This window comes from Melospiza melodia, chromosome 2 (assembly GCF_035770615.1).
Source record: "Melospiza melodia melodia isolate bMelMel2 chromosome 2, bMelMel2.pri, whole genome shotgun sequence".
Classification (NCBI taxonomy): domain Eukaryota; kingdom Metazoa; phylum Chordata; class Aves; order Passeriformes; family Passerellidae; genus Melospiza; species Melospiza melodia.
In genome coordinates this window covers 112,562,534-112,588,434 of record NC_086195.1, presented here as the reverse complement: position 1 = coordinate 112,588,434, position 25,901 = coordinate 112,562,534, and the positions used below count along the sequence as shown (strand labels likewise).

General features: G+C 40.0%; 2 protein-coding genes across 3 annotated transcripts in view; one reads left to right on the top strand and one right to left on the bottom strand.

Annotated features, from left to right (window-relative positions):
- Positions 1 to 25,901, bottom strand: part of UBAC2 (UBA domain containing 2) — an 87,923-nt gene that overhangs the window by 49,036 nt on the left and 12,986 nt on the right. The window lies entirely within an intron of this gene.
- GPR18 (G protein-coupled receptor 18) lies at positions 20,310 to 25,153 on the top strand. Its single transcript, XM_063150499.1, has 2 exons — positions 20,310 to 20,372; positions 23,694 to 25,153. The coding sequence occupies exon 2, from the start codon at positions 23,738 to 23,740 to the stop codon at positions 24,701 to 24,703; it is 966 nt and encodes a 321-aa protein (XP_063006569.1). The 5' UTR covers positions 20,310 to 20,372; positions 23,694 to 23,737; the 3' UTR covers positions 24,704 to 25,153.

Sequence of the window (25,901 nt, the reverse complement as noted above, 5' to 3'; positions counted from 1 at the left end):
ATTGTTCCTTTCTGTGTGAAAGGCTGGTAAATGGTCACATAGACCTGGGGCTCTTTCATGCTTTTCACATACAAATAAAGCAACTGACAAGTAGCAACAGGTTAAACGGCATGCTCACTGTGAGGATCTGACTGGAGCATTTCAGAAAAACTGGGTCTCTATTTGGAGGGTGAAGTCTAGCCAGGATCTTGAAACACATGTTCATGAAAAAACAAAGAATCTCTTTTATCTCTAAACTTTGGAGTGTCAGTTGCTAAGAGGACTCCAACTCTGTGGAGTCCCAGTTCTAGTACTAATACTGCATGTCCACTGCTGACATCTCTCTCAAAACCTGCCTGGTAGGGAATGTGACAGAGCATATAGGAAACAAAAATTATGATGGTGGCCAACTGGTACATTTTAGCTGTCTCTAAGTCCAGAAAAGAAAACTGCATAGGCATCTACTGTCAAACACATGATCAAGTAAAGGTGCACCATGTGAAAACTCCCAAAACACGCACGCTTCCAGCAGAAGAGCATCTAGTACCTTCATCTTTTCTTTCACTGAGAACACAAAACTAAACAGGAATAGTGCAAGTACCCTCAGCTGCCTTGGACTCTAAGGTATTGAAGACTAACTGAAACTGTGGAGATAAAAAAGGCAGTCTTCTGTGGCTTACAGTCCCAGCAGAAGAGGACAGGTATCTCCCAGAGGACTGCTGTGTGCCTGTGTGGTCTGTGGTTCTGAAAGCTATATAGATGAGGAAACTGTAAGCAGCATGGTCATCCAGCAAAAGACAGTGACAGCAACTGTCTGAAGTTGTAAACGTGCCACCACAAATAACACAATTCTTGAAAGTGGTGACTCCTCTTAAATCAGCAAACTCATTAGTGTAAAAAAAAAAAAAAAAAAAAAAAAAAAAAAAAAAAAAAGTAAAAAAAGGAAGGTTTTGAGCTTTTTTAAATAGACATTCCATTTAAGGAAATTTTGTTCTGAAATTTAAAAGCTTTTACATAAGTAAGGAATGAAAAGACTCCAATAAACCACTGAGACAGCCTGCAACATAGGAAAAATAAATAGCATGCAGCTGAAGAGAAAGAGAAGAAAAGCTTTGCCTAATATGACCACTTCTGGAGGAACTGAAAAGCAGTGACATACTCTGTTCTCTTCTATCACCACGTCTGTGGTACAGAGCAGGGGAACAACTGGAGATAAACTAAGGTTTGTATTCAGCAGTCTCCCACTGTGCTGGCTCAATACAGAGCCAGCGTGTCAACAGACACACGAATTACTCGAAAAACAACAAATTCATCTGAGTGCAATATTTCCTAATACACTCTTGGCTAATCTGCAGCCTGCAGACTAAGACTGTAGTACAAAATAAATACAAAAAACTCTGCCAAGCTGCAACCGTTCTCTGAAGAAAAATGGGAATTACTGTTTGTGTAGTAAATGCTAAGATATATTTCCTCAATTTTTTTCCCCTTAGAATACTCCCTTGGCTTCCTGCAATGTCTAACTTTGGACTTCCTGAGGCAGATGTCTCATCTTTGCACATGACAGCCCTCAATCAATGTTTTCTTCTATCAGCCTGTCTGATCCCTTTTTGAACTCAAATAAAATATCTGCAACTGCAGCGTTTTGCAGCAAGAAGCTGCACAGAATAACTACCCATGGTGTCTGGAGCCATTTTTGTTCACTTGTGACACCTGCTAGTTTCATCTGAAGTCCCTTGCTTCTTGTACCAGAAACGAATGAACACAGTGACTCCCTATTTACCCTGTCCACAGTACTTGTGACTTTACAGACCTCCACCAAATCCCCTTACTTCAAGTTATCTTGTCTCTTCTCCTGTAAACAGTCAGATAAAAGCTGTTCACCACTTCATTCAAGCTCTAAAAGAAGGAAAGAAGGCAAGTATAAATAAAGAATGGGAAGCCAGCTGTGTTTGTGCTGTGTGGCAGAAGAGAACAGGGTATCTCTATACACATGAAATCAACAGCATACTGATCTACTTTTCTTACCATATTTGCATAAAGGTTCTCTAAACTAGGATCTTGCCACATGACTGACAAATTTGGATAACCTTGCTCCAGGGCACTAAATAAGGAAGAACTGGACTTCAATGGATTGGAAAAATGGACTCACATGAGCCAGCCAAATGCAGAACAAAGCTAGAATAACTCCACACAACATTGGAGGCTAGGCATGACCTGGCTAGAAAGCAGATTGGCAAAAAATTCTGGGCTCCTGGTAGACAGGTTAAAGAGGAGCTAACAGTGTGACCTCACAAACAAACATGGCTGTGTTTAAAACGAATTCTTTCCCCTCCATTTGGTACTTGCGAGATCATGCCTGGAATTCTGTACTAAGTCTTGGGTTTCCCAGTAGATGAAAGATATTTGGCATATTGGAACAAGCCCAGCAGACTGCCACAAAAATGTGGAAGGAGCTTGCAGCACATGTTACTGGAGGAGAGGCAGAGGGAACTGAGATGGTTCACACTGAGATGTTACTGCCATCTGCAACTGCCTAATGGGGAGGTGCCACAGACATGTTTTATGAAAAATCCTTTCCTTAGGATTTTTTCTCCTGAGAAGCTGAGAGTCCTCAGAAACAAAATGTAAACAATGGTTATCTGCTGCTGTGGAATGCAACAGGTGGATCTTTGATTGGTCCACATTGGTTGTTTCTAATTAATGGCCAATCACAGTCAGCTGGCTCGGACTCTCTGCGAGTCAGGAGCTTCTGTTACCATTCCATTCTTCTTCCTTTACTTGCAAGCCTTCTGATGAAATCCTTTCTTCTATTTTTTTAGTATAGTTTTAATAATATATATATCATAAAATAATAAATCAGCCTTCTGAAACATGGAGTCAACATTCCCATCTCTTCCCTCTTCATGGGACCCCTGCGAAAACCACCGCAGGGAGGGATACAGAAAAATGGCAACACCCACCAACAGGCAAAAGTTGCATCAAGGACCAATTAAACATTAAGAAGCATTTTTTCATCATGAGGTTAGTCAGACATTAGGAAAGGTTCCACAGAAAACCTTTGAAATATCTGTCCTTAGAGATACTCCAAACCTGATTTGACACAGCCATGCTGAAATTTGTACTTCCAGGGCTGGGCAACATAATCCCCAGTGGCTCCTTTCAACTTGCCTCTGTTATGACCAGCAAATTAGTCCAAGTTAGACAGGAAAGCAACATGAAACTCAACTGCCTTGCAGTAAAACTAGCAAATTACATAACTTTAAAATCTTCCGGTCTTGTCCTCTACTTACGCCCTTATCAAAATGCTGTCATTAGCATCCTCCTAAAATAAAAGAAAGGTCAAGACATGGCACAGATTTATTTTCACAAAACTGCATTCATTTTTCCTCACTGCAAAAGTATGAATTTCTCCTCTTCCTCTTTTGTTTTCCTCAGTTGTGACAGATGTTGTGCAAAGGGCTAAACTAAAAAAAGAAAGTTTTGCACCTGTTGGAAGGCAGCAAAGTTGTGGTTATCCTATCCCCTCCAGAAAAGTATGCATTATCTTATACCATGCAAAAGGAGAGCTGTGTTCCTCCCTCTAATCAGCTACGCTTAGCAGTTTCATCCTTCCTGTATCATGTAACTTTCAAGGGAAGTTGTGGTTAGTTTAACTCCAAGGCAGCCTACTTTAAATATAGAGATGCTGAAGACTCATTATTCTCAACTCACCAGTCAAGAGTAGCCAGACAGTGTTTTATTGGCAGCTACTGATACCAAGGGACTTAAGTACTAGGTATCTTATCACAGCTCTCAAGTATGGACAGTTACAGCAACTCTGTCTAGAAGTAACAATGGCAAATCATTGCTCCCAGTGGGACAGGGAGAGATGAACCTCCCCAGCCAGCTGCATGTGTGAGGCATTTTTGAAAAAACAGGGACAACTGAAGATTCCTCACAAGTTATCAGACTATAAAGACAATTCTGGGTCAATTCTTTGTTTTTGTCTTTCAAATAACATCAATGCAGCTATTCAAAACAACTTGAATACCCACCAGAACCTTACTGCATTCACTCAGATGGGGGAAACCCAACTATTTTAAATGTGCAAGGAGCAGCTACCAGGATAATCAAGTCATCTGAAATTACTAACATAATAGATTACATTGTATTAATATCGTTAAGCAAAGGTGTTTTAGAATTTAACTCCTTTTAAGCCAAAGCTAGAACAGAAGCTCTCCAACTAACACACTCAGATGCCAGCACCAAAACTAATGACCACGAGCACCAGGGGTGAGTGCAAGACAAGCAGCTCACAACTCCAGGTACAGCCAGGACACCTCTGCCCCTCCTTGCTGCTCTCCTGCACCATTCCAGCTGTTCAGCCAGCACCTGCATCCCAGGCCCTTGGCATCCCTATACCCAAGAGCACAGGGAGAGCTGCCCACAGCTGGCAAACCCAGAGGCCAAGCTCATGGCTGAGAGCAACCAGCTGAGGGCTGCTGCAGATGGAGAGGCCAGGGTCAGGGAAATGCCTCCTGATGTCTGAATTGCTTTTACTGCCTCCACAAAAGGTCTCTCTACATGTCCTCCACTGCATAAGGCAGCTGAACTTGGAAAAACTAATTCCTCTGGCTACAGCCCTGCCTTCCTAATAGTGTGGCTGCTGGTAGTGTGGGACCACTTAACTGTGCAGCTCAGCATCTCCATTCAAGCAGTCAAGCACAACTGCCACCACAATCCCTTTGCAGTGCTTCTTGTGCTGCAGCTTGTAAATTCCTGCTGAAATTAAGTGATTACTGATTGGATTTGCAGTTTTTAAATACCCATAAAAATAACTTTTGGAACAGACATCAATAAAGAGTTAGTACCATAATGTATTTTAACTACAGACAAAGTCTCATTTTCATATGGTCCAGACAAGGTCTTCACAACATAAAAAAAAGGGGGAAAATTCTCAGAAATCTGATTCAAATGCTCTTTCAAGAAGTGCCACTTTCCAGTCCCAAACAAAAACAGGAAACAAGTGTGCCTCACTGGCCACAGACCCACAAGTAGAAAAAAGTTTTGCTACTCTCTTTTGACAGTGTTACTCAACTTTGTGAACATGTCAAAAAAAGGTCCAGGCAACTAAAAACCATGACTTATACTCCATTTCATCTGATGATACAACACAACTGCTCACAGCAGGATTCCTCCATACACAGGATGCTGACAGCACTGGCCTGGGAAAAATGTCAGGGTGTACAGGCAAGACACACCAACAACTGCAGAGCACCTCAGAACTATACAGAAAATTTTATTTTAGTTAAGTGACCTTTGCTTAGAACAGCAATATTTCTTCAATTGATGAGAAAACATAAAATCAGCTGTATTTTGAACCAAAATGTTGGCAGTTGCAGAAATAACCTTATCAATAATGATTTACCCACTGTAGCAGACAGCAGTGGACAGCTATTTTGTGAAGAAGCAGTGACCCACATAACTACTAGAGGTGCAGGCCACTGGATCACACATACTGCATGATCACTACTTACTCAAGGCACACCTAATCAATATTATAATTAATCACTATATGCACAGTCAATACATAATTACCCAGTGTGTAGTCAATGCATACTGAAGTAGATGTGTATAATGTAATGTCTCATTCATATGAATTATTATCTGAAACAGTTTTGTGACTGCAGCTTTATTAATGATATAAGAGTGTATATTGCTCCAGGGCGTCTTGAAAGCCATGTCCTTACTCCCTGCTGGTTTCTGCCAGTGACTGATCAACCTGTACTGTGAGATGACCCTGAAGGAATACAGGTGATGTCAGAGCTGGTGAACCTCACCACACATGGGATCTGCACCGTGTGCTGCCCCTGACCTGAGCTCCAGCCAGTGCTGCAACACCTCATTGTTCCCAGCATTGGAAAAGATAAAAGATTTCATAACTTGCTATTGGCTTTTCTAGGCTATTAATGAACAGTTATCTGCCTTGCAAGTGTTTGTGCCTTTCTCACAGGGATCCAGCCCTCTCCTTAGTGCAAAAGACCTCCTTGGTCTTTTATTTATCACCTTTCCAACTGCAAATAACCGCGAGGATAAGGGATTAGTTGTAATTATTTTTCTCCAAGAAGTATTCTATCAAATCAAAAAGACCAAAGCCACTGAGCTAAAAAAATTTAGTAAGTTAAATTTTGTTATGAGCAAAATGAAAAAACAAACTAATGATAAGGCTTTGTGGGAATAAAGAAGGAATAAAACCATAAGCAAATTACTAGTCATGGAAAACCAAACAGTGAGTGATCTTAAAATCTGTGAGAGACTCAAGCTGTGCTCTCTCTGAGAAAAACTGTAATCGAGCAGTGGTTGTAAGAAAACAAGGAATTATAATATGAAATTGAAAAAAACCCCACATTTATGGTCTACGGATGGTAAAAAACACACAAAAATGAAAACAACAATTAAGACTACATGAACTTGGGAAAAAATGGCTAAATTTTTTAGTGATTCCTCTCCTTCATATGTAAGAGCTTAAATGTTGGTGTAAAAAAATTCACAAACACATCATAAGCTGAATAAACTTGTGTTTTATTTGTTGAAAACAAACTAGTGAAACAAAAAGCTCCCTAAATATAAAAATTTAGATTTTACTAGTTGAGAACTCTTATCTATGCTTCCCAAAAAACCCCACTTGCTGGTCTTTGGTAACAACACCAAACAAATCAAATACTGTGGGCAACATCACAGTTGTTGGGCTTAAGTTTTACGCTTTTAATAATTTTCAATAAGCATAAGATTGATATAATTCATATAATTCAATAAGATTGCCAGCAGAGTGGTTAAAATTCTCTTCAAATTAATGCTTTCCACTCTTAATATCTACCTCCCTCTTATAAAAACTGTTTGTATGGAGAAACAATTTCCGACTAAAATGTCAGGTTTTTCTCTTAAGTATATTATTACAGAAAAAAAGTCTGCTTTTATTTTTTTCAAGTTTTGTTAAAAAACAAAAGATAGCAATTTATCTTTTCCCTTCTTTTATTTTTTTTTTTTAGTAAGTTCACACTGTTGGGACATTGTGCAACTCTCAGTAGCAGCCAACTCAACCCAAACTTCCTTACCATTTCTGTTTGTTCACACATAACAAGAAAAAATTGAAACTGCCTCACCAAAGTACATTTCTTTCTAATCTGCTACCCTGATTTTAACAGACAAATACTAAATCACTCAGACATGCAGTATCTCATCATAATGTGCTTACTGTGGAGTTTCTTCATAACAACTACTGCTTCTATTAGCCCTTGTTTAAAATTATCCAGTGCAGAAATCCAATTACAGCTCATTTATCTTCAAAAAGAGTTTAGACAGCTGGCATTATTTAGCCAGGTTGGCAGAGACACATGTAATGTTTACCTCCATAAGCTGCTTACAGAGTGCTGACCACAGAGATTAATCCTGCTGCAGGGCAGACCAGTTTCCAATTGGAATAAGTAGTTCTCAGGTCTCTAACCATGCTTGGTACTTTCCACCTAACAAAAGCAACTAAACAGCAAGTGTGAAAGTGATGAGTGCCTGCAATTACAAATGCCACTCAATACGCTGAATTTTAAAAGCACAGCTCATTTCAGGAAAGCCTTTTGAAGATGCTCTATCTTGTTTCCAGACATATTCAATCATTGGTAATTTTTTTTTTACTTTTTGCCAAATTACCTCCCACTGCTTTCATTCTCTAAATACTTGTTACTGAACATGAGTGTGCCTATCCGAGAGGTGCAATATCAGACTGACTTCACGTCCCAGCTGCAAGGCAGAGGCAAGTATCCTAATTAATGTGAAAATGGAGCATTGCCACATTTCAAGATCATCCTCAAAATCCTCAGCAAATCTTGACGCCACTTAAAAAACACCTGATTATGCATTTGTTCTTACATGTGATATCTTGAATGGCATAACTTTGTACAGGGCAGAGCTTCTGGGTGATAATAACTCCTCTTACAATTACTAAAATCAGAGTTTGTGATACACCACAGAGAACCCCAGGTCAGAGGTTATGATCTTCTGCCTTATCTACCCTCATCCTCTGTCAGGGGTTACCAACTCTGCAGCAATTCATGCCTTAACATCAGGCACCTGAGGCTGGGCTGATGTAATCAACTGTAAATCTTGTGGTACAGAGCAATGGAAAAAGAAAGTCCTGTTCTATCTCCCAGCTACATGGTTCCATCACTTTCCTTGCTCTGGTGTTGGTATGCATTCACCCCAGAAGTGAGCAGGTTTAAAAATTTAAGCTGGTAGGAAATGATCCCAAATGACAAAACATACGTATATATATGTTTTATATTCAAACATTATCTCCTGATAACCACTGCCTGTAAGAAGTCAGATGACTTGTGCTGCAAGATGTAGATAGGAAAGTCCACGTGAGAGCCAACTGGTAGCTCTGTAAGCAGCAGCCCACACTTCAACCAGCTCGGCCCTGCTACAAAACTGCACCTTCAGCAGGTGAAATCAAGCCATGAGTGCTTGTTCTTGCTGCCTCCTGTGCAAGGCACTACCAGAGGTTTGGAGAACATGGCTGGGAACCATGGTTATGGTTTGAATGAGTTCCATTCTTTCCATCAGTTGAACGCAAGTCAGAGCCCTCAGTCCAGGTCCCTCAGACTCCCTTACACTGACCAAGTGTCACTTTGTATTCGATATGGGTATTTTTTGTCTACCATTGCTCTGTCTCTTCTGCCCCATATGTTAAGATCTTCCTATTTCCCTCAAGACTCTAAGTATGTTTGGTCTCATTTTCTGATCCTGTCCCTTTACTTTTTCAGCTCTTTTCACAATCAGTCCTATATTAAGCAGAAATTACTTTAAATGAGTCCCTGCTATACATTTTTGGCACAAGATTTTTTTTTGGATGGGATTAATCAGTGACAATCTAGAAGTGCATTACTTAAGCACTTAAGGACAAAGACATTTCAGCTTAATGCCAGAAAGGTGGACTCCTGACTGTCTACTCCCCTTGTTGGTTAAACACAGTGTGAAAGGAGTGAAACATACCCTAATGTTTCCATTTGCTTACCTCAAACTTCTGACATACAGAAGGAGATCAGAAGTAGATCTGAAGACAGAGATATGCAGACAGATAGTATGTCCCAGTCTCCAGTTATAAGCAAGAAGTCCTTTTTTTCCTTTGAATGAATCTTTGCAGGAACATTCACTGGGATTACTGCAAACATTCACTTCTTTTAACCACAGCCCAAAAAAAAGTTACTTGAAGAAGGAACGCAGTGATCCCACTGCGCAGCCCCAGCCTTGTGTTTGCCCCGAGCTCCCCTGTCACCTCACAGGCTGCTGTTTATTGTGTCAGCCTGTACAGAGACAGTTATTGCACCAAAGAAGCAAGAAAAACTCCTGAACAAACTTTAGAAATATAAAAAGAATAAAGTACTTGATGTCCAGGAGGTAAAGAAGTGCTCCAGTTCTAAAAAAAAGAGGAGTCTAAATGAAACACCAGCAGGTTGATTTTCTGACAAGTGATACAGGAATGTGGGATGAATTCTGAGGAAATCTTAAAAAAGAAAAGAGGAGAAGCACAGGATGTTCTACTTTTTCAGCCACACAGGTTTCAATCTTCTTTCAAACCTGTGGCAGAGCACACAACCACCAAAACACTATCAAAAGGTGAAAAAAGTTGGTGACCACAGCCTCAAAGAGCTGTGATGTGAGGAAAGATTGCATCAAACAAACATCTCACTAAGAAGAAGGATCATTAAGTGAAGGCAAGACAAACAAAATCACCTCTCATCAAGCCTTTGCTAAAACCCCTGGTGACAAGAAATACAAAAGCTCTTCACAGAAAAGCACAGAGATTAATGCTGAGTATCCCTTTATGGAACTGATTTTATTAAGTGTACAAGACACAGAAATAAAAAGCTAAAAAAACCTGAAGTTTTAAAATTGAGAAACATATTTTGTCTCATACTGATGGGAAATCAGCTCACTTATGAACCACAAAGGAGTAAGTGCTTCTTCTTAACTGTTTCTCAATTAAGGATTTTAGTGGACATGCTTTACGAAGCCCAAAAGCTATCTGCAGGCCAGAAGAAATTTACAAAAAGCAAAGAAGTAGATGTGGTGTGACTGCATTGCTAGCTGAGAGAGTCCTGAACAAAAGCTCCCTCTCAGATGGAACACTTGTCATCACAGCTAATTCATCTACATCCTGGCCAATCTCTGTGTATTGTCAGAAAACTGGAAAAAGTGTCTGTAAGAATCTGTGCCTGGTGGGCTGTTTGGGTCCAATCTGGCCAGCTATGGACCCCAGCCCACACAATCTTACACAGGATAAAAGGAAAAGATGAGAAGCGCTCTTCTCCACGTGGGGACAAAGTCCTAATTTTATTTCCTTGATAGGAGACACCAGATCATCCAGGTGACTCCCCAGGTGAAGAAAAGAGAGATGCCTCATGGCGGGGGGGGGGACTTTTAAACTCAGGGGAATGGGGGACGGAGGAAGAGGACCACAGCCAATGGGATACAAGTGAGGAGGGGGTGAGGGGAGGAGTAAACCTGGGACAAACCATCACCACCAGAGTTTCTGGGAGAGGGAAAGACCATGGGATATAAAAGGGAATCCCATGAGGACACAAACATACGATTCTGTGCAATAGTACAGAACCCAGTGCAAACCAACTAAATAACTATTTAGTGCAATACAACAGGTGTCCGCATATCTGACTGGTTCCAGAACAGAGGAAAACATTTTTAAAACAGCTCTGAGAAACCTCAGATTTCCTGCTCGTGACACACCCAACTGAAGCATTCAAAGTTCCTGTCAATAATTTGTCAATACATAAAATCAGTTCCACCAAATGATCAGTATCCCTAACCAAAGCTGGAGAGTGATGTGTAACCTTACATGCCTGTGTAATGCACCATGGCACTGACAGCTTTAAGCTGTACCTGGATGGACAAAGGGACCACCCAGCCTGTGGTTGCTGCCTAGCTGATATACAGATTGGCAAACTAAAGACACAGGGTCTCTGTTCCTCGAAAGATGTCACAGGAGGTTCCTGATTTAGGCCACAGAAATCTGACTGCACACCTGGTAATGATGACAATAGGCTATAATCCCATGGGCACTGGCTTTACCACCACTGTACACTCACTTTCTCAAACCGTGCCCATGTGCAAGGCAAGCAAGGAGCAAAATATCACCTATGGACACGGAGCCAAGGCGCTCACAAAGACACATCCAGCAGGATGTGAGGCTGCACACCACAGCCTGAGTGAAGTGCCTGCCCTCCAGGCCTGGACAGGGATAGTCTGGAAGCAAACTCATGCTTCTATGAGGGACAGCCAAGCCTTTTATAATCTTTCTGAATCTAAAGAGAGCTGTCTAGCAGATCTTAAGGATCTTGACACTTATTCTGGTAAACTGCCACTTGGGAGGCACTCTACTGAATTAAGAAGAGCAGGTAACCTCATTTAAGATAAGCACCTACTTCAAAGGCCCTTCAGACACATATAACCTCAAAAGTAGAACCTTATACTGGGAATGATCCAACTTGTAATAGAGATAGCTTTAAACTCTAATACATATACTTTTATTCTGCAAACTTCCTGCCTTAGAGAAAACATATTTGATAAGTAGTGATCCAAGACCCTGGCATGTTACACACCTGAATTTCCAGGGTTAAGATTTCATTGACTTGCTTTTCATCATTATTAGATTCACAGCTGTTCTTACTTCCCCTGAGAAATATTTTCAAAACATGCAGATGCTACCTGAACTTACAGCTCCCATAACTTCACCTGTTTAATATTTCCTGGAGTAAAGGAAGTGCAGAGAACCCCCTGGGTAGCATCAGTCTCACAGAATCCTTTCCATGGACAAGTCTGGCTACATGACAACTGCCTGTGCTGGGGAGGGAGAGGTGGGCAGCACACATGAATGAGAGGTGTAGCCTTTCCTACCATCTCCTGATACCTGATCCTTCACTGCACTATGAGCTCCAACATTTCAGCACAGTAACCCTGCTTCTCTCTACACTACTGATCCCACAAATGGCTCAGATCACCCAGGCCACACCTGAGTATGTGATGGGATGAAGAGGGTCTTCACTCCCAGCTCCCATCTGATACAAGCATTAAATGATCTTATCAGGATCTGTATTTAGCATAATGCTTGGGCAGAGTGGAGCCAAAGTGCAGCAATTAATGTTGACCTATGTGGCAAAGCACACAAGTTATTTTTGCCTCATTTACTATGACCTATTTTCATGGTAGAGACAATAAGTTGAAGCTAAATACAGAATGTGACTCATATATTCCGTGTTCAATATTTGAAGCATAATTCTGTAGAACAATTAAGTTATTGGCTACTCCTCAGTCCTCTTCTACAGTAAATATTATTAGTAAATGTTGTGCTATTTTTTAGCTGAGCCATTTATTTAACTACTTTTGTACTCTTGGTAAAAAAATCAAATTTCTTCTAACCACATTATGATGAGGATATTGTAATAGATATCATAACATATCTTCAAAGGCTGAAGACTAGTAAAGGGAGGTTTTAATGTTTATCTTATTCACACAGTTTGGTTTACTTCACAATACTTGAACCTTAAAATGCTTCCCACCATTTTAGGGCTTTTTAGTCAAGAGACCATTCACACCTCCTTGTGTGAATGGCTGTAGTTCGACTTTTCCAATGAGTAAGTACTGTAAGGCAAAAGTTGCTGGCAGGAAACTCTTTAGCTTGTTCATGATAAAACAGAAACAAAACAGAAAAGCTGTAGCAGAGAAGTGATTTCTTTGCAAAACAAACTTCCCCATTAAGACCACCATATAACTCTTTTTCTCAACTACAGACCAAGGTATTTGAAGCAAAGTGATGACTAAACAAAAGGAGAGTATTCAGTAAGCATAAAATAAAAGCAAAGAGGAAATTTTAAAAGATGTTGTTACTTATACTGGAAGTCTTCAAGGTCATTTAACTCTGAAAAAGAGACATTTTTATTTCTAAATTCTTTAGAGAAACAACTGCAATACTTTTTTTATTAACTGTACACAATATCTTCTGTTTCATGCACATTTGTTTTTTAAAGTCTCAGTCATAACAACTGTACCTTCTTAGATACCACTGAACTTACTGAATTAGTTTCTGTTCATTACTTTGGTAAATCAAGAGGGCTTTCTTTAAAGCATTAGTCACTGCAAGACCTTCTTTGTGAAGTTACTTCATTACCCTCCTCCTCTGTCCTAGGAGACCAATCCTAGCACCACACTCCATTGTGCAGAAGGCTACAACAGGCAGAGTATCTCCTCACACTAGCAATGTCTTCAACTGCTGTGAAGAATTAGTCATTCATTTTTCTTCCTTCTTCCTCCACTGCAATCAAATAATTAACTGCCCTACAAATACAGGGAGAGGGAAGAGATTCAAAGAACATCACTGGAATGGAAGCAGTTCATTCTGTGATGGAGGACAGTATCATTTACATGAAAGGATATCAGATCCTTAAAACAAAATGTAGCAATGTATGCTCGTAGCAGAACTAAACAGGAGACAGCTGATGTTTCTAGGATGCAATGACTCCTTTAAGCTGGTTTCCCTTCAGATCAAATGACAGAGGGCACTGCAGTGAGCCAATTTGCAAACAATAGCTGAAATGATAACTTGTACAGAATTGTTTGGCACAGACATCTACAATTAGCTGCAGGATTTCCTTTTAAATTCCAGAGGGACTTCCACATCCCTGTCTTTCTTTACTACGGCTGAACATGACGAACAAACAAGGTGTTCCTAACTCCGGAAAGAGGAAGGGAAGAGAGGGGAAAAAAACCCCCAGGCTGCCAGTAAAGACAGAAAGAAAGCTTGATCATGCCCACGTGGACTGAAAATAACCTTCAAGGGTCAACTGCTAAGCTAAAAAGGAGGCCCCTATTCCCACATAGGAAAGAAGGCATTGTTTATTCTCATGAAATAATTTAATCATAAAACTTTCACAAATCTCCTTCTGGAAAATGGAATGCTGTGCAAAGAGAATCGTTGCTATTGTGTCTTATTTTAATAAAGACATATCAAACAAATACAACAACAAAATCAGAAAAAGGATAGCTTAAAAACACAGAGTTGCTTAATTTCTATTATTAGTTTATATCCTTGTGCTGTATAACAAAGCCAAAAGAAGAATGGTAAACGTTTCCAGTCTTTCTTCTCTTCCTCCACTAGGTGTCTTCTAATTCTTCACTTTTTCGGGGTAAACTCAGACTATGCTCAATAAGAAAGTCTTTGCTTACAACTCATTCTCAGAATTGTATCTTAGTGTACAGAATTAATTGAACAGAAATGCAAAGGGGAGACCTGTATGAAATGTAACTATTCAAGCAATAACAGAATTTGAAGTTCCACAACTATGGGAACAATCACAGCTTCCATGCCACATGGTATGTCCCTTTCATAGGAGAGACAAAGTGGCTTTCATTCTTTATAATCAGTTTTCCTGAAAAACTGGCTAAGTAGTGCAGGTGTATAAAGGAATTAATCCATCAGCCATTTCTGCCGTTCCAAAGATGAGTTGCTATGCTTGCTGAAGATCCGCAGATGGCAGCATTGATGCAGTAATTAGTCCTCACCACAGCAGAGGTCAAATCAAAAGCATTTCACCCAACTGTTTCGTATTTGAGGCTAAACCCCATTTTCCAGAGTGAGAAATCCTAGCACCAGGCAGTACAAGCACTGGGCCAGGAATTGTCAGGCAGTTAAAGAGAAGCCACATCCAGGATCACTACTACAAGACACTGTGTCAATCACTCACTGAATAACTGTGACAGGTTAGGCGCCATTACCTTGGAAATAAACTACATCATCTAGACAGTAATGAATGCTGTGAACCACGGGCTGCTGGTTCAGAGCCAGCCAGAGCTGCTGTTCACAGTTCTTATGGTCACCTCCATATGCTGCCAAATTTGAAACAAGAAGGAATACAGAGATGACCAACATCCTGCCACCTTTACTGCCCTTTCTTCTCTCACTGTTCCTTGTTCAAAACAAGCTTTGCACTCCCTCTCATTTCTGCTATTTGTGATATGAAATTGGTGGCCTCAATCATCAGACAGCACATGGCTCAGTTACAAGCAAATAAAGGCAATGTCCTAGATGTTCTAAGACTAAAATAAAAAAGCATTGACAGGCAGTATGATTTGGAGGCAAAGGATGAAAGTGGTACAAAATACGGAACACACAAGTCCCAGTTCAGTTTCACTGTTCCATCCTATCTTAAAACCACTTTTACCAACACAATCTCTACATAAGGAAAACAGCTGCTTAAATTATTGAACTTTAGATTTATGCCCTGACTTACTGTCCTAGGCCTCTTGTCATGATAAAGCTTGGGATTTTCAGCCCCTTCCCTTTAATGTGCATGTGTGTGTGTGTGTGTAAAGGAGATACAATTTTTGTAGTTGAACAGTTAGTTGGGAAATACAGAGTCCTCTGACTGGACGTAGCTCTGTACCTGAAAAGACAGTGACTCTGAAATCACCTGCTTGCAGCCAGCTCTGCTGTCCACCATAGCCAGCTCAGAGCACAAGCTGCCCTTGTCCTGGTGCTCTGAGCACACTCACACTCAGCAGCTCTTTCATTTTCCTTCAAGGACAATGCTGAGCCTACACAGCAAGCAAACCTGCCCAGCAGAGCTCCTAACCAACCAGATTCACTGCTGTGCAGCAGGCACCAGGCTGCTTTGTCCCAGCCTGGATTATGCCAGCCCCTTTATCATCCTGATGTTCCTCCTGTGTCACCTCAACTCCACCACAGCACCCCAGGCTTCACAACCCCAACACACTGCTGCTGGTTCATCTGTGCCAGGGACAGGTGGTGCAGGCAGAGCAGCATTAGGAGGCCATCACTTCTGCTAAGCAAGCTACCTGCCAGGGTTGGGAACACACTGTAAGGCACCCTTGAATTTGAAGTGCTTCTTCTAATTCACACAGCCCACTTTCACTACAGGTACTTTTGATTAAACCCTTCACTGCTCTGCTAAAGCCTATGTAGCAATTTTTAATTGTTTAATTTCTGATAACATCTACTTGGGCTAGTTACTGACAGAGCTTGTCCAAACTCCTGAACTCTGGAGGAGTCAGAACAACTCTCCCTACTCCTGCACTTGACTTCATCAAAGGAATCTGAGTACATGCAGGTCCAAATAAGCCATTTCTTTTGAAACACTAACTCTATTCCTGGGAGGCATATCAGGTTTCAGAACAATACTTCTTATGCACCTGAGACCTTTAAGAGCAGTTTAATAGTAAAAACATCACATATGACATACTTAGTAAGGAAAGAGTATTGGGAAAAAACCCTCTCCGAGATACTTCCAAACTGGAACTAACTAGTTCCTGACAATGCAGCTTTAAGAAAAGAAAATAAAAAAAGTTGAGCATTCATGCCAGTTTTAAAAAACTGTGAAATATCTGTCATGAGAATTGTGCACTTTTTGAATTAGGAAAGCTGCTTCCCAAAAAACAGAAGACGGGAATTTGTCAAAGGCAACGTGGGGTCATCAAGGATCATGGAACTGTGCAGGTATTTGCCATGAGCTAATATTAGACCATGGACACTCTGAGATTGCTGGTGTGTAAAAGACCACTGTCTCCAGCCCACTACCCCACTGTCACAGACATCTCAGAGATGCAACTTTCACTTTAATTAATTTGTAAAGTATTGTTTCTTTCAAAGGCTGACTGACAGTGATAAACAGATGAACTACAGGCCAGATGCACTGTATATTTTTAGGCTATTATTGACACAGGGTGTGTCTTGGCTGTACAAGAGGTGGTGTAGGGGGTGGAGGGAAGGGAGGAGGGGTAGGAAAAAAACAAAATTACCCAGGAGAAACATGGAATGTTGATTTTTTTTTAAGGGAAAAAACAAGATCTCCTTCCTCAAACCATACCATGTACTAGCAAAACAGGGAAGAGAAAGCTCACTATAACAGTAAATAAGACATGTCAGGTACAGCTAAGTAGGCTGCAGTTCTCTTAAGCTGCTCCCTTTTCCATTCCTTCAGCTCTGCTGCACACTGCATTTATACCTCCTCACACATGAGTGGGAGAGGAGAGATAGTTGTACCATGACACAGCCTCTGAGTATCACACACAGCAAAACTGGAAACAACTGCAATAAGTTTATGCATTCAGTGCCAACTTTTAACCAGTAGTTTGTTCTTTAGTATTCACTGTGGTGAACACAGTATGGGAATAAAAAATGAGGCCAGTTTTCATCAAGGTTGAGAACAGTAACCCAAAAGTACATGTGAACTCACCCACAACAGCAAGCCAGTAAGTTAACACACTGACATGGGAGGGTTGCTTCCTGCACCACTGGTGCAGTGAGCCATGCAAGAAGCTTCAGTTCTTTCTTTTCAAGAGATCCCAACAGTGGAAAGTTTGAAAGGAGAAGAAGAACATGAGCTCAAGCCAGCTCCCTACCAAACTGAGGCACAGGGTAATCCTTCTGTCCCACTGTGTGCAGAACTTCTCTGTATCAGCTGGACAAAGCTTACATTACACAGTAAGTGAACAGGAAAAGCAGACTTTTCTGTACCATGACTAAACCACTGAAAGAACCAGCAGTGCATTAATTCTGCAAAAGCAACAGCATGAAGGCAATCTCTTTAGTGCTGCACTTTGAGGTTGTTGCAAGTGATCAAACTCATTTCTTATGAGGCTTACTACCAGTCAGTGAAGACACCATGGCAGACCACATGCACTCTGCCCTATCCTCAGACAGGAAGCACACTGGCTTAGCTTTTAACTACTTAAAACCAGCTTTAGCACAACATAATGCAACTAAAATTATCTTGTCTATTTCTCAAAGTTCAGAATAGCAAAAGAAGACCCCAGATGGAACTGAGCATTTAATTCAGTAGAGGCTGGAGCAGAGGAAGTACTCACCCATCTGTGGGAAACCAATGCAAGGCACTCATTTCTAGCTGATAAAACAGCAAAGGAAATAAAAATAGAGCCAGGTGCTTCCTACAGCAGAAACCAAAGTAACAGGGGAATGTGGCACTGCAGAGCAGCCCACTGCCTCTCACAAACCACAGGCAGTGCAACTTTTGACTTGGGTGTTCACCTCCAAATGCTTAGCACCCTGCAGCTGCAGCCAGCTGAGCACCTAGACAAGGAGTATGCAACTGCTGGTACTGCAAACACCTCTTTTCAGCCTCCTGCTGCCAAACACAGCTGCCTCTCCATGCCTGGAGGAAGGCCTGCCAGCCTACAAGCAGCAGAGAGGTTTGGCTGCCTCTTCTCCACCAGGAAGGCTGTGAAAAGCCTGAGTGAAAGCAGAACACACACTGATATGCTGCAGCAAACCAGATGGATGGCTAACCTGCCAGCAGACTCAACTGGGCTGCTGCTGGCCACCTGTGTAAACTGTGGGATTTGATCTCAGCTGCCCTCACAAGGCATGACCTCCCTTGCAGGGTCAGAACATGAGCCACACTCCAGACAAAATGACAGCTACAAGAGGTCACACTTTCCACCCTCCCCCAAGCAGACAACAAGCCTAGAGACAACTCACAGCATATGGGTTCTCTGATCCCAAACTCAACATCTGCCTGCCTCCTATTAAACCCAGAATCACTTTTGTACTTCCTCTTTTGCTAAGGGAGGCACTGGCTGTCCACTTGCCTGTTTTGGCATAAACAGAAATGCATAAACTGCATTCACAGAGCAGTTCAGCTTAGAAGGTGCCTCCACAATTCTGTATTTTTACCCAAAATAAAGTACTCTTGCCCAGGAGAGTGCAAAAGTCCAGTTCTTCTCTTCCACAAGACAGACATATGGCACTGAATTTCGCTGAACAGTTGAAAACAGTGCTTTGTTCTGCTGAAGCATGCTCTGGAGCTGCTTTACTAATGATAAAGCCACTGAAGAGTTTTCAGCACTGGTTAGCCCTTTAAGATACGCCTTAGTCCTAAAATATTAAGTGCTTTTAAATAAATTTATATTTCCCTAGGGTGATCTGGGAAGGATTTGCAGCTCACTGCATTTAAAAGGCCTTTGGAAGGATCATTAAAAAACAAGTTTCATATTAGTTCCCCTGAACAGAAAAAAACCCTAAATATTTAAAGGTAATCTACACACCAAAAATCATGCCCAGGTCCTTCCCTATAATTACTTTAACAATCACACTGACCCATGCAGACACCTACATGGTAACACAAACCCATTCAGCTGATATAAATTACATTATTACAGTAGAGAGGGGTTTCTTTTCCCAGAAGTTATATTGAGCATTAAGTGAGGATCACCTACCCACATTAGTTTTACAGTCAGTGAAGAAAGACGTTCCCACAAACAAACCTGATTCTGGCAATTTCTGAACTGCAGGGCTTTGTTGTTTCTGGCACCAAGGGAACATCCTGGCAAATTCTTGACCACACGTCAGGTGGAGACCAAAACATTATTGCTCCCCTACTCAACACAGAGCTCTCTGCTACCACCTCCCAAAGACTGCCAGCCAGAGACCTGAAGCAACAAGCACTCTACAGAGAATATGGCATGAGCTCCTTCTCCAAGTTGCTCTTCTAAAGGGTGGATCTTTTCTCAAGCTGACAAGAGGAAACACGGGAAGTTAGTCTTCTCCACCTATAAACCTTTGTGACTACTCCCATCCCACCTAAGATGACTTGCAGAGACACAGCTGAGAGATTTTACTCCATTTTAACACAGGCTAAAACCCCTTTTCATACAGCATTTTTCAGCAAAGCTCTCAAATAAGCATGTTATTAATTTAGACAGCAAATAAAAAATAGAAATATTGCTGCTGTGTAAATAAAATGTAATTACAGGCATAAACAAAGTTGTGTATTCAAGTGAATCAAACTTCTCATTTCAAATGCAGTGACTTTCTGTCACTTTCAGATTGACTGCTATCCAAGGCAATATAAATAAAAAGGGGATTTCCACAAAAAATCCACCAGACTATGCTCTACTGAAAATACATTTACATTGTGCTTATTACAAACTTATGCATAACCAAGATGTGTATTCTTGCAGATACCTTTTTATGAAAACTTTAAAATATGCTTTCATGATACCACAAACGTTTAAAAGTTGAAAATATATGTAGTACAACAGCCCAGTCTGACCACACTGGAAATATTACAAACGTTTGACTGTTGAAAGGTAATAGAAATACCAGTTCATACACACCCCTTCTATGTGAAATAGTAACTTTTAAGTATGACCAATAAAAGAGCTCAGCACTAGTGAGATTACGTCATTGTTTCCTGCCTGAGAAGAGGAGCTATTTTAGCTAAGTGAAGCTGAGCAAAGAAGAGGAAGTCTAAACCTTCTACAGATTTGGGGCCATGAAAGAAGCATCTCTGAAGAAATTTTGTAGAGCACAAAAGGTGAGTAACAATCCCTTATGCTGTGCTAACAAAGTAACTTGGATGTTCATACATGTTGCTAAGAGACTTTGTCCAGAAGCAGAACATGGGCATTAATTCTAGAACTAATGAAAAGATATTTAATTTTTAATGCACTTTCAAAATATCAGCAGCATTCTATAAATAACATTTAAAGAAAAATGATTGCATTTGTAAAAGCATAGTACCATAAATACTGGATTTTAGGATTTTAACAAAAATTTTAAGAGTATGCAATAAAGGAAAACATTGGTAAGTACATTTATCACTAAAAGAAAAATGTTTGTTTTCATGAAATGAAAAGCAGGAGATCATGTTACTGGTGCCTCTGTGATTCAGTGAAAGCCATGTTATCCTTGGGGAACTGCAACCAAATATAATGGACAAAGTAAAAAGGGGGATTGGGAAGAGAGATACACACATGGCCCTTTAAATGGAACTACTGTTACCTAACTAACATTAGGAATCTGAAGGAAAAGATTTAATTGTGATTTTCCTGTCAACATCTTTTTCTCATACAGGGCACCTAGCTAGCCTTCACAATTCACATTAGACATTCAGAATGTTAGTTATCATTAAAAAATTAAAAGATTGATAAAATATAGAGATAAACAACAGAGTAGTCATTCAGAATTAACACAGACAAGTCTTCCAGAAACCAGTGAACCAAGCGCTCTTCAGCAAGTGCTCTAATCAATACCAGTAAGTAAATGTTCCCATTATGAAAAATGGCAACTAGAGCAAAAACATCCACCCAGAGGCACCCAAAGATACGCTTGGGCTGACCTGGGAGGTACCAACCTGAACTCCAGACAGAAAAGTACCAACAAAAAAGCTAAATATCTCCAATTGTGTATAAAAGCATATATAACATATGCTTTTCAAAAATCTCAATATTTCTTACCTACATAAATGCTACATTTTAGGTTCTTAAAAATTAACTGGCATGCATTTAAATTCACAAAGTTGGGAAACAGTCTCCAAAAACCAAGGGAAAAAAAAAAACAAACCCTTTCTGTTACAGCAAGTCAGTTCTTTGATATATCTCAAAACTGTTGCAAACTTGGAATAACCAGCAAACAAGGCAAGAAAAGTAGATGACACCAGATTCAGCTTCCTCTCTTCCCATCAACATCAGGCTACTGGTTATTTTGAAAATATGACCTGACCAGAACTAATTGCAGTCACTGCAAGTCCAAAGGAGACAAGAGCAAAATCAAAACTAAAATCCATGATGTTTCTTAATATTCAAGTGAATTATTCTACCTGTCTTATACATTACTACTCAATTCACCTGCCAAATCACTCAGGATATTGAGCTTGGTAGCTCTGCACTGTCAAACACAATCACTAGCAAGAGAAAAAAAATAACAGAACAAAAGAGGAAAAAAAAACCACTTACAATGTGCAAGGGCAAGGGGGAGGTGTATATTAAGCAACATTTGGACAATTTTGTGCAACAATAGTGAAAGTGGAACAGTGTGCCAGATAATATTTTAACCATGCTGCTAGCACATGCACAACATTTTTTAGCATATGCCATCTAATCTTCAATAAGGTTTGCTAGCATTATTTAATTATTTTATTTTTATTATTAGGGTTCTTCACGCAATGAGGAATTTGAGAGGCATTTATACAGATGCCCCCCAAACCTCTTTTTTGTATTACGTACATGGCTTTTCCCAAACAAAACATAAATTCTGTTGCATGTTCTAATGTCCTCATCTGAGCACAAAACACGCCTTTTTTGTTTTGTACAGCTGAAAAAAAGACCTCAAAGTTAAGAGTTAAATATTTCTATGCATAACTTTATTATATCTGTAAACTGGAGAACTGTAAGAAAATTAGAATTCCAAATTTTATATTTCAAAGCAGAAACTAACCTACATAAAGATTTAATAGGTCATATTTAAGTTAGTTACTCCATGGTAATCTTCTCAAATGCAGCTGGTATTTGCCAGTGTCAAACCAGGATGCCAGATTAATAAACACTGGTTCAATCCCCTATGCATTCCTGTAGGACTGAGAAAGCATTGGGTAACATTACAGAGAAAGCATTAACCAGATGGGCAGTAACAATAAACCTGAGTTTCAATGCATTCTTCACCTCTGGAGATAAAACACACAGGAACTAGGCACCCTTCTGCTCTTGAGAACAGTTCTGGTGCCTAACAGATACTGTGGAACTTCCTTGGCCGTTTGTCACAAGTGGGAAGATCAGACAAACAACTAACTTGTTCCTCCTCCTCCTCTTCACAAAGCTGCCACAGGGCTGGGTAAAAGGCCAGACAAGAGGAACCCTCCCACATAAAGTCATGAAACTGTGATCACACCAAGGGCCAGGAAAGTGCTGGGGGTGAAGGTTAAACAAAGCACTCATGCAAGCACCAAGTAAGGTCTGCCATCCTCCAGAGAAAACCAGGGATCCTCTCCTTCACCTCTCATCACCTCAGCCTGCACAGGGACATTTCAGATGTCCAACCCCTATGATCAAGAAGCAGGATGAAGGAACATAACTGTGCTCTGGGGTAGCTGGCTACCAGACAGCAACTTTTCCCCCAGACAAATAGTGTTCATATATGGCCTGGCTGGAGACTGTGCTGCTTTCCTCCTTTTTAGTTTTTTAAACAGCAAGTCTATTAATCTATTAATTTTACTCATATGTTGGGTGGGTGGTTCTGATGCCCTGGGATTAAACACTAATTAAACATGAGAAGCTATGCAGATACTCAAAGAGTTTTTTAAGTGTCTTTAATAAGCAAAGCACCTGCTCTTTTGGGAGTTAAGTAGGTCCTACACAGATAAAAGGCAAAGTCAATACTCTGCATATCCAAATGTCACTAAATGCCATGCTGACTTGTTTCTATTCATAACTAGTTTTAGTCAAGAATTTTTTGAACAGAGACAGCTTGAAGAAATATTTTCTTTAGAAAGTACCTGTCATAGCTCAAATACAACTATTTCAATCTAATTATCAGCTACTGATGCACACTTGAAATGCCAATCTTGACTTTTTAATTCCTTATATTAAAAGCCCTGTAAGTAATAAAAATATTTTATTCAAACATACTTATAAATACAATTTTCACAAGTCTGAAAATACATATGTTTCCCTCAGAGGATGATAATGTATTTGCAGTCAGAAAAAGCAACAAAGCTAGAACATTTCAGAGCTAAACAATAGTTTCATCACTGAACACCATCCTAAAACAAGGATTGTTTTTAGGATGTTTCTTCCTGTTTATTTTTAAAGACAGATTTTATTTGACTGAGAATAACTTCCCACATTTTATCTAATTTTAGGGGATTTATGGAGTGCAACAACTATTCCTGAGTTCAATTAAACTATGACGCCAGAAAACTCCCACCCAGAAGAATACAGGATTGCATCACTGGTCTTCTACAGCTTTGTGCTCACAGTGGGATTGCTGGTGAATGCCACTGCACTGTGGGTGTTCAGCTGCACTACCAAGAAGAGAACAACTATAACTGTATATATGATGAACGTCGCATTGCTTGACCTGGCTTTTATCTTCTCCCTGCCCTTCCGGATAATCTACCACGGGACGGAAGCGTGGCCTTTTGGAGATACCTTCTGCCGGATCCTCGGGGCTTTCACCGTGTTTTACCCAGCCCTTGCTCTGTGGCTGCTCGCTTTCATCAGCGTAGACAGATTCATGGCTATTGTCCAGCCCAAACATGTCAAAGAACTCAAAAATACAAAAAAAGCTGTGCTGGCTTGCGCTGGAATCTGGATAATGACCCTCTCAACAACATCCCCGTTGGTGTTTTTACGATCTGATCCAGACCAAGCCTCAAATTTCACCACCTGCATGAAAATGCTTGATATCATCCATTTAAAGGAAGTAAATACACTGAATTTTTGTCGCTTGATTTTTTTCTTTCTGATCCCCTTGTTTATCATGATGGGGTGTTACCTAGTCATTATTTATAATTTTATTCATGGCAAGACTTCCAAACTGAAGCCTAAGGCCAAGGAGAGATCCATAAGAATTATAGTTACTCTGATTGCTCAGGTACTCATCTGCTTTGTACCCTTCCACATCTGCTTTGCCTTCCTGATGCTGCAAGATGAAAATACAAGTTACAATCCCTGGGCAGCCTTTACCACCTTCCTCATGAATCTCAGCACATGCTTGGATGTTATACTGTACTACATTGTTTCCAAACAATTCCAGGCAAGAGTCATCAGCGTGATCCTTTATCGCAATTACCTTCGGAGCGTGCGCAGGAAAAGTTTTCGAACTGGAAGTGTCAGATCACTCAATAATATTAACAGTGAAATGATATAAAAAGAGGAAAAATGTCAGGGGACTTTTACAATGCAAACAAGGGATTCTTTTTCCAAATTCTAGCACTCAGCTACACAGAAGGATGTTCAATAACCAAAGGTAACAGCTATATTTGTTGCACTGTAAATGTGACAGAAGCAGAATAATAACTGCACTTCTTTTTATTTGCTCAACATCTTTTGTTGTTTCACCTGAAATGAACTAAAACCTAACACCAGTGTTAAACTTTCCAATGCTTTTATCACCTCAAACGACTGTGAATATTGTCAGATGTGAAAGAGACTATTAATATAATAAAGTAGACAACACTGAAGAATTATGATGCAATGCATATATGAATTTTTTATATTTGCATAATCAAATGCTCCTGAAACTACTGTATATCCCACATTTCTAAAATTAATTTCATTCTCTCAATATCAAAGTCATTATGACTTAATGAGAAGGCATATATAGATAAAATTTATATTTCACTTAATTAAAAACTTCTTTGATGCAAATTTCTTTGTAAACGACTACATTCTGCAGTCATAAAAATACCATCAAAGGGTAAAATGGTCAGACTGTTCATCACCTACCTGTGGGTATGATGTGCACATTTATGATACCTTACTTTTGCACAAAATATCTTTTTACATATAGGAAAATATTAATTTCTCCAGACACATTAGCAGCCTATGTCCTAGCAACAAACTCTACGTAACAAACACAAGTAACTGCAGTAGCTACTCAAGCTTTCAACTTCTTTTGAATACTCAGACACTACAAAAATGTATTTTATAATATCAAACACATGCTTTTTGTCCCTTATAAATGAATCTTTAGACACTTTCAACAGATTCTCTGGAAAAGCAGAAATAAAAAAGAAAACATCTGATACGGTGTTTAATATTAAAAATCTTACTCCAAGAGCTTTCATTATTACCTCAGAGTGTGCAACACATGGAAACTCAAGTGTGTGTGATCTCATCTGCCAGTTTAACCACAAAGGGCTGCAAGCTCTGTGGTCCTACTGTAATATGCATATATTTTATTAAGTGCAGAAATCTCAAACATAGGTTATTCAAAACTGAACCACTGAACACCTTAAAGCTGTAAGAACTTCAGCTGCAAGCACGAAATGGAGTAACAACCTCTGGCACTCAATTTTTAAAAAACATACAAAATACCAATATGAAATGCATGTGCATTTACAAGT

Excerpts from the sequence above, each read along its gene's own strand:
- GPR18 (XM_063150499.1), top strand. The coding sequence starts at position 23,738 with ATGACGCCAGAAAACTCCCACCCAGAAGAATACAGGATTGCATCACTG.